General features: G+C 37.9%; 1 protein-coding gene across 1 annotated transcript; it reads right to left on the reverse strand.

Annotated features, from left to right (window-relative positions):
• Positions 1 to 4,684: 4,684 nt before the first annotated feature.
• LOC140244491 (arylacetamide deacetylase-like) lies at positions 4,685 to 9,597 on the reverse strand. The gene is made up of 4 exons (XM_072324121.1): positions 9,460 to 9,597; positions 7,178 to 7,418; positions 6,425 to 6,488; positions 4,685 to 5,489 (listed from the first exon to the last, which is right to left on the reverse strand). The coding sequence occupies exons 1-4, from the start codon at positions 9,595 to 9,597 to the stop codon at positions 4,685 to 4,687; spliced, it is 1,248 nt and encodes a 415-aa protein (XP_072180222.1).
• Positions 9,598 to 10,200: the final 603 nt, after the last annotated feature.

The following is a 10,200-nucleotide window of genomic DNA, read 5'->3' on the forward strand; positions in this document are numbered from 1 at the left end:
GATGGGGATGAAACCTACTATGGCTGGATCGATACTTGGCGAGGACATTAAATCAGCATAGTAGAGTTGAGTGTATTTATACCACAAATATAAAAAGCAAGTTACTTACTTTTCATGTTTCTGTTTACTTCTAAAGTTCAAGAGTAAACTATTTCTGTCCGTTATCCACGTTAAATAAAGACCCATTAACACACATGAGTTTATACAGTTTGTAGATCGCGTTAACACACTATGACACTCAAACAAAAAAGAAAGAAAAGGATGCCAGTCTGGCTGCAAGCAAATCGCGTTAAATCTCCAAATTATCATACCTACAGATGGGATCGTGACCATGGGCACCGTAGTGGTGTCACATCACCTATGAATAAATCAACATAGACACAAAATGAATAGAAATAATATACGAAAGATTCGGTGTCTTTCGTAATATCAGAAGTGTCCCTGTTTACTCCAAAAGGCATGGGCCGAGAGGCGACTCTGCCTGGGTCCAATATTGCGGGACCGAGCCTCGCAATTTTGTGCGTTTATAATCGGACCACGACCAAGGTTGACTTTCTCAAGCCCACCGTCGTGGCAAGATACATACAATTCATTGAAAAAAGCCATCATCTGCTCAAACAAATATACGTTATTCTCATACACGTATGGATATCTGCAACACGTATCTCGTGAAGACCGGCATGGTTCGCAAATCTTTTTTTTTCCCTTTCCTTTTCCTTCATGATAATACTCTTCTATTCTCTACTTATCTCTAATCATTTAAGACTCACTGTATCAGTCCTGTATTTGATTTTGCATTATTATTTCCCATGTTTTGTGTATACAGTGTGTCACAAATGTACACACAAGTAGTTATGTACAGGTATCAAGGCTGTATGCATGGTTGTTTTAATGTGTATGTACACAGGTTGACCAGATTAATGGAGAACATTCTATATGATATAGATATAGTACATACAGGCTGACCAGATCAGTGGAGAATTTTCTACATGGTATACAATGTAGCTACAGTACATGTATGCATGTGACAGGAAATACATTATAGCTCACTCAATCTAGAATGATTTAACCCATTCCAGAAAATTCTAGGAAGTGCTGGCTGAGTGAGGCACTGCCCTTGTAACCCAATGTGATTGGTAGTTAATTTTGGCAATGATGTTATGCACATATTAGGCAGTGAGTCATCCAGGATTCCTGGAATTTGGACTTGCTAGTATGTTCAGGTATGTGGCCCCAGGTTGGAGAAAATTACAGAATGTACTAGAAAGGGGTAAATGGATAGTATATAAGCAGGAGAAATTCTGAGGTAGGCAGAGTACCTAACACCTCTGCTCTGAGAGTTACGTCACTTCTGGCTCTGAAGCGACTTGTTATAGTCAGTCCTGTGTTACCTGCTGACCTGCTATACAAACTGTGTTTGTGGAGATAAGGCCTGGGAGACATTTTGCCTGCAGAGAATTAATTTGCCTACGTTGGAGATAGACTCCATATTTTAGTGTCAACGGGCATTATTACGGCAAAGCTGTGACGGGCTGGATTCCTTGCTGGACATTATAAAGTGAATCATCATTCAACGCATCAACTGGACGTGGTCGTCATAACATTTGGATTTTGCATGTTTCGCTGTGGACCTATATCGTGGACTTTACCCCGGATTTATACTGTGGATTAATGCAACCTGTGCTTCTGGAATTACGTCGGAGGAATCATTCATTGGTGCGTCACGGATCATTCATCTGTGCATCGAACATCAGATCTGGACATATTCAAAGGATTACTTAATACGTGTAAGTGATTGTACTACCGATTTATAACTGTTAAGTGTTTTAGTGATCATTATTGTACTGTTGTGAAAACCGATTACGAGTCTGTACCCACAATATCATGTTAATAAACCGCCTGAACATTAGTTGATGGTATCTTTTGTGCGATCATTCTCAGAGTGATTTTGGTCGTAACAAGTGTATTATCTTTGTGCTATAAATATGGGACCCTATGTGGAAGAACAATCGTATTTTGCAAATATGGCTGAACGGGCAATTACCCGTTTTTGTTATACCGTATATGTATTTCTCTTGCAAATTATGTATATTTCATCTGAAGATGGAAATAAGAACAAAAACAAAAACTACAATAAGAAATACAGAGAGAATTCATTTTCCCCCTCTGCCCCCCCCCCCCCCCTTCAGAAGGCAAGGGAGTCGAGGAATGTATTCTTTTCTTAACATACTTTTTTGTGGAATTGTATTTATTTTCACTTTTATATCTTTACACCATTGTGACACCTGGAATGTTGTAGCCTTGCCATCCAGTGATGACAGTATATCTATAATAACCAAACCTTGACTTATAGTCACTTTTGAATGACATGTCACACTTTTCTCATAACTGTGTGCTACTAATTGCTTCTGCATTCACTATTAGTTTATTTACATAAGGCGAACAAAAGGAAAATACTAAGAAGGGGGATGAGGAGGAAATTAAGTGTTAACAAGCAGAATTTAAAAACAAATGAATGAAAGCGAGAGAAATTTATAACAACTAATTACATGTCATTGTTTACTGGACCAATTACTCGTGAACAATATTATTATTACTATTTTATTGGTGGCAGCAATGAATGCATGTGCATTTAATTAGAGAAGCGAAACAAAATGTCCTGTAAAAATACAGTTTCAATAGCAAAAGGTAGAAAAACACTCAGGAACACGCTTAATAGCGTATATATTCTTAAGAAGACCTATGATTCTCATTTCATTATTTTCGAGTTGCACTTTAAGTAAAGAAATACATGTTAATAACTTTGAATTCTTTCCTATATACGCTTTTCTTAAAAAAAAAAAAAACACCAACAACAACAACTCTATGATCTAGGTTAAATTTTGAGTTGAAATAGAGCTTGTAACTCAGTGATTTCCTTAGAACTCATCGGAAAGCCGGGATATGCATTTGGGGATCAGATTTATAAGCTTCCAAAGGTTAGCGAATCTTGGATTCGCTTCTTTATTCCGAAAGTGAAAAAGAGGTGTTGTTATTCCAAAGGTTCGTTAATCCGACAATGAAAGAGAATTTGTTAATCTGCACGTTTTGTGGTATTATTCCAAAGGTTCATTATATTCCGGTTTGTAATTTCGAAAATGAAAATAAAATAAGGTTCGTTATTCCGAAGGTTCATTAATCCAAAAATGAAAAAAAAAAGTTCGTCAACCCAAATATGAAAAGAAGGTGCGTACTTTTGAATCTTTGGAATTATGAACCTTTTAGCGTTTTCGGATTAACGTACCTTCAGGATAACACGATAACCCTATATAGCTTCTTTATTATATGGCGTATGACTGTCATATTTGGCACATGGGTAAAGCAACTTATACGATGTACTCTACATGACCCAACATTTGAAATTTCTCGGGGTCATCCACTGAGGGCGCTATTTACCAAAATATAGAGAAATATATAGGAAATACGGTAAAATCATGTTTTTTTTCTTTTTATTTCTTTATCCCCAGTATATATGTTTCTATTTTATATCAATTATTTTCATATTTACCCCAAAGAAAAAGCAAGTCAACCTTCAATATTTGTTATGGTTGAAATATCTCAAGGTCAACATGTGGGGGCGCTATTCAATAAAAAAATATATGAAACCTAGAATGTATTGCTTGGAATGGGTACATATATGTATTGGTATCACATTTCATTTTTCCAAAATATTGAAATATTGAGTTTGCAGATTGATAATATTATGATAAACAAATGGTATTACAGGCAAAGCTTGTGTGAAGATGACACAAAATAAAAGGGTAGTCTTTGGAAAATGCTGTATTTTCGATTATTTCTATCATATCTATTGTTTGTTGCCTATGTCATATAAAAATAAAGGAAATAATAAGAAGAGCATTTCAGGGTAGTTCACAACCATAATTACTTCACATTTTGGTTCTTCAGCAGATTACAGCCAAGAAAACCCCCATTTCATCCATTGTTATATTGTTAACTGAAATTGGAACAGAAAATCATGCAAAATCTGACGTACATGGTTGCCAGTTTACGGTTGCCATGGCAACCAGCAATATCGGACATAGCTAGATTATATATGTCAAAATGTTCGCAACAAGATTTTAGGAAAAGTCACCAAATTTGGTTGACATCGAGTAAAGGGTGTAGGAGTGGCAAACGAAAATATGGTAGGGGCACAATGTGCCCCCACCCCCCCCCCCCCACACACACACACACCCCCTTGGGCTAGGGTTACAGGTGATCATAATTTGGTGGTATGAAAAAGTGATGAAAACTCCTAAATAGCAATTAAAACATGCGTGTGTGGTTTTTTTTTTTCACTAACATTTTCCCAACCTTAGACTAATGTTGATAAAATCATCAACCATGAAAAAGGGAAAAACACACATATTTTGCCCAAATGGCAGATATTAATAAGAACATAGCTCAATGATCAGAGTAAGCAAAATACATCTACAGACTTTGAATGTGGCTATCAAATGTTCATTTTAAAGTCAGACGTAAAGCTTCGACGGACAAGACTTTTTGTCTTAACAGTTGGATTTCATCTGCGTTACGGGAGTATGAAAAGTGAAAGTTTGATTTTCTTTGTTTTCATTTTTCGAGCAGAGATGTTACAATGAATCAGAGATTGCGAGAGACATGAAGGTAAACTATGATCTTTACATTATATTTTCTCCTTGACAAAATTGACAAGGTCTTTTGTAATCTCTTCTCCAACCTGGAACCAGAAAGGATGAGAGATGAACATAACACCATGGAAACCTGATTCGTAGTTCTTCCAGTTAGTCTCGACCCCAGCCGCTTTCAGTCTTTTAGCGTAAAATATACCATCGTCTCGTATGGAGTCAAATCCGCAAGTCGCAATAAAAGCTGGCGGGAGACCAATCATGTCCTCGCGGAATAGGGGCGTCCATCGCGGGTCCAAGTAAAGATGCGCAAGGGATTCCCATAGAGTCGAATTTCCTGCGTCCGTCCGCTGCGCGGGGGTTACGTAGGATTTCGTTTTTGCGCGTATCGTCTCGGGTATGACGTCATGGTTGAGATATTGCATTAACCGTGAACTGTCCTTGAAGGACGCCATTAAGTGTTGGTTTGAAATGAGCTGATGGATGTACAGTGGATCTGCTCGTCCTAGATGATACATGCTGTAGAACGCTGCAACTCGGGTAGCAGGTAGTATTCCCTGGTTCCCGAAATCTTCAGCGTATCTCTGATATGACGGCGTTTGAAAGTCCATCGACTGTGTGGCGGGGTAGATGAGGACTTGGAGCTTTAAATCTGGCATTGAATCGTCATCATGGATAATCTGCGAGATGACGGCGGAGAGTTGACCGCCGGCGCTGTCGCCAGAGATGCCGATACGTTCGGCGTCGAGTCCGAACTCGGAGGCGTGTCGAAGGAGGTACCTGGTGGCCGCCAGGCAGTCCTCGAGCCCCGCCGGGAATGGATGTTCGGGACTCAGACGATAGCTGGGGAGGAAAGGGGGGGGGGGGCCTAGTCAAGTGACACTGTCTGTTTACGAAGTTGAAAAGAATTAGATCTTGATGCAAAATTAAAGGGTGTGTACAGTTCTGGTCGAGGTGAAGATTTAGCTTTAACGTTTTGTGAGATATTCATACACCACTCTATGAGATGTCAAAGAGCATGCAGTTCTAAGGGGTATCAAAAGTTTATTCGATGAAAATCGGTTTTGAAATGGCTGAGATATCCAAAAACAAGGTGAAACAAAGAGATCCTAATAAAGTTGTGGCATGTCGCCTTTTATTATTAGCACTTTTTGGGATATCTCAGCCATTTGAAAACCAATTTTCATCAAATAAACGTTGAATCCTTCTTAAAATTACATGCTCTTTCATATTTCATAAGAGGCTTTTCATTATCTCACTTAGGAATGTTCAAAACATGAATCCCTACCTCAACCAGTACTGTACAGTCCCTTTAATGGCCTTCTCGTACATGTGACCGAAAATAAAAATACTCATCCTCTTAATGAACGTAGACATCCCCTCATAGTAAATCATGAAATTAAATCAATTATGGCTCACCATGTTGAAAGATGATTATATAAAACCATGAGGTACATCTTCAATTAAACAAACCAGAAATATAAAGTACATCCAAGTGGTAAACTGTTGTATTGTTCACTTTTTCTTTTTGATAAAATGGATCACTGCATAAATTGTGAAAGCAAGCGAACACGCTTGATGGTGTCCAGATAATAAAGTAAGAAAAAAAAATTCAAGGATATACAAATATCATTGAATCTGTTAACTTAAGAGAAACAGCCTGTTGGTACACTTCTAAATGTTCCGCGTCGACTTATTTTATCTTATTCTATTTTTGAGGGAGGTTCACTCCTAGAAAAGTTGTGGCTTGTAAAAAACAAACAAACAAACAAACTTACTCAATAGACATCACGAACATATCAAGACGCTCCGCCAAGTACCGGGTAAATCTGTCGTAGCCATCTGGAGGACGAAATAAATCAGGAAACGGCGAAACGCTTTGATCGAAGATGAAGAAGGATAAAAATGGTTTGTTTTGTAATGATAACAATGCGGCTTAATAATGAAGAAACTAAGCGTTTGATAGCTAAATAATCTCAGATTCGATATAAAAGAGTTTTTAGAACATAATGATTTCTATGTTGCATTTTGCATAATTTTATAATGTTACACTTTTCCTCAATGCGGCAAAACGACAGTCTTCATCATTTTGAGTTTGAAGTATCTTTTCGGCAATCTACATTGTTCAAAACTGGGAAACAGAAGGATGTTTTCAAGTTGATGGATTTGGTGGAGCTATGATTCTTCAGACTACTAATATCCCCCATCTGTTTTAGACCCTCTGTAAAACATTCCTCCTCGTGAGAAGTTATTCATCAAATCATGGAATTTCATAGAAAATCATCAATACCCCCTCTCTTTGTTTTTGGCATAATGAGTACATTATTTTACATACGCCTGCTATTATCATTTGTAGTTACATACCACGTACGTGAATAAACATAGAGCTATATATAGAGCTATATTATAAAGGGAAAGGAAATGGAGACGGAAGAGAGCAGATGGAAATAATGTTATCAGCTTATTCATCTGACAAATTTTCATAACTTCAAAGTTTTCTTGAAAACATTCATGAGAAATAAATGACGAACCTGCCGATCCGAGCGCAAATCCTCCCCCGTGGATGTAAATCATACCCGGAAGTGATTCCTTTCCTCTTTTGATGGTCTCATAGACACGTACTCTCACTCCATCGAAGGTCGTGACCTTGGAACGGATATTTGAACCCGGGACTTCGAAAGGCAGTGGATAGTTCTGCATGTCCCGAACCGCTCTCACCGTCTGGATGTAAGCATTTTCGTTGTCCGGATGGATGTAGGTACTAAGTTTCCCCTTCAAAGCAGACCGTAAAGAATATGATAGTATACATAATTAATATACTTTGCCTTGCGAGTTTCTGGTTAAAACTATGGGCAGAGGTGACTCCAAAAGAACTATCAACCGAGGGAGACAGCCCCGAAAAGAATAGTTCTTTTGGAGGTACCGAGGCCTATAGTTTAACCAGAAATTTGAAATTAGGCAAAATATATTTGTTTAGTATTTTGGATCAAAAAATGAACAAAAGAAAGGGAAAACGGAAAAAAAAGAGAGGCGAGAAGTCGTGTGATGGATGCGATGTTGTGAAGGGACCATCAGATCTTTGCAGCGCACGAAGTCGGAAGTGCTTTGTGACGTCACAATTGTTTTGTAAGAAACGGTTACATTTCACGAGTGACGGTACGACGCAGCGATGTCACAGTTGTTTTGTTAAAATTATTGTTACATTTCACAGAGTGAAGGTGCAAAGCTGCGCACAATTTTAGAATTGCTTTGTTACATCATTAACTTTTGCAATAGTACTTCATGGAGTGTCAAACATGCCAACACTATCATGGCATATCTGTAAATACCTATAATCACGTGAAGCTCTTTCAACCAGTCACTAGATGATAAATGTTTGATCCAAAATATAATACTGAATAGTTATGTCTAGAAATATAAAAGGACAATGCTTGATTCATTTTGATTCATGAAAGTGCAATGCTGCTCCATGGGCAGGTTGACTTCTGAAGTAGAAATTACAACGCCACCGTGAAAATGAGGATATTGAATTTGTGCGCGTGTGTGTGTGTGTGTGTAGTTCACATTTGTTGCTGAGACTAATATCGCTCTTCCATGGACTCATAGATACACAGGCAGACGCACAAGCAGGTGCACACACATGAATAGATATAAATTATTATACACACAATATACATAATATACATGTATATACAAATATATTATATAATTATATACATGTATGATATATTATATATATCATACATGAATATATAATTTATTTGTATATATATTATATATGTGTGTGTGTGTGTATATATATATATATATATATATATATGTGTGTATATATATAAGTGTGTGTGTGTGTGTGTGTGTATTATATAGTATTCCCTTTGAAAGCGTGGGAGTTATTTTGTCTAAATTTTGTCTGAATTTTACTCTTTGTATCCAAAGAACATATCATCGTATGTATGGACATAAATAGAGTAAACAGACTAAAATAGTTCTCGTGCACACAAATACAACGTTGCTGTCTATTTGCTGGTCGACTTGGGATGTAAGCCAGGAAGGTGATCAAAGTTCAAAGGTGACGATATCACAACAACAATGCGCGTTTAAACAGTTTGTAAACTGCTAGTGATCAGAGTACAATGTACATGCACAGGGTAAATGCATAGGTGGACACAGACAACTCAAGAATAATAGCAATGCCATCATTATAACAGCAGAAATTGTGTGCTTTTTAACAACACAAATTGAGGTGTCTTGTGTCCTACAAGAATAGGGTTTAAAGTATATACAACGGACGCCGGAAGCGTCAATAGATCCTTTTGTTTTCTGGACATACAATTGTAAGATCACACATCAACAGACAGAATTACATTTCACTGAACTTGAATTAATCAGTATCTTATTCCTGCGTTCTCATCCTCTGGCGTGGATGATTTCTTATTATTGTGTTCATCTTTAGCCATTGATATTCGTCACCATGAGAGTTTATACAGCTTACAATAACTATGGTTATTATTTCTTTAATCCCCATGCAATAGAAGGACTTATAGGGAGGTAGATAGATAGATAGATAGATAGATAGATAGATAGAAGTATAGATTGAGTTAAGCGGGAACAAAGTTTAACCGCAGAGTGAATATTCTCTCTTCAAATATAACTTTCCTTTCGTTGTTAAATCATACACAGTTGACCAACAATGATATTCAAATGACGTCAGAGTCATTTTGACAAGGCATATTGATTCCACGTCCCAAATGATACCAATCATCTCGGGTTATTGTTTTTCCGATTGGTCCTAGCGGGGCATATTTATACTTACTGCTAAGGTGGAGATCGACATGCAAGCCACCAACATGCGGTACTTCCATGGCTCCGCCAGGCCCTCGGGCACGGGGATGCGAAGGAGGAACGCCAGGGCAGCGCCAGAGATTGCTAATAAAATCCACGGAGACTTCATGTTGTATGACCCGAGACGTCGTCCAGCCTATCTGTCCACGTTTACTGTAGTTTCTCTTTTGTTTTGACTTATTGTCCTTGCTTACAAACCTATCAAATGGAAGCGGGTGGTGATCTACAAAAGAAAGCAGCAAAGCCCTGTAGTTGTTGCCCATTTACAGCTTTGATAATGTTACGCCTGCTCATTTGAAGCCGGCTGGCAAATACACTGTAACGTGGTCTGTGTGTAACTGTCCCATTGTTTCAGTGATACGATACAGTGCACTCCCGCTACAGCAAACACGATTACAACGAAATTCTCTTTACAACGAAGCAAAAATTCAGGTCACAAAATTGTCATCTATACATCTTTATACACTCAAATGTTCGGCTATGGCGAAATTTCGATATAACGATAGAAAACCGCCGGTCCCACGGACTTCGTAATAACGGGAGTGCACTGTATTTCAACAATGTTATTGCTATAAAGGGTAGTTTACCATAATATGATCGGACATAGGAAAATAAAACAAACCACAAAACAAAAATGAAATGGAAAAACACCTGCCGGAGATGAAAATGTGGGATCGTTTCCTGTGGGACTTTGATAACTAAAAGTACTCCG

This window comes from Diadema setosum, chromosome 21 (genome assembly GCF_964275005.1).
Source record: "Diadema setosum chromosome 21, eeDiaSeto1, whole genome shotgun sequence".
NCBI lineage: Eukaryota > Metazoa > Echinodermata > Echinoidea > Diadematoida > Diadematidae > Diadema > Diadema setosum.

Excerpts from the sequence above, each read along its gene's own strand:
- LOC140244491 (XM_072324121.1), bottom strand. The coding sequence starts at position 9,597 with ATGAAGTCTCCGTGGATTTTATTAGCAATCTCTGGCGCTGCCCTGGCG. Across the intron at positions 6,489-7,177 it reads ATTTGCGCTCGGATCGGCAG|ATGGCTACGACAGATTTACC; the intron begins GTTCGTCATTTA and ends TTCGTCCTCCAG. Across the intron at positions 5,490-6,424 it reads ATGTTCGTGATGTCTATTGA|CTATCGTCTGAGTCCCGAAC; the intron begins GTAAGTTTGTTT and ends TTTCCTCCCCAG.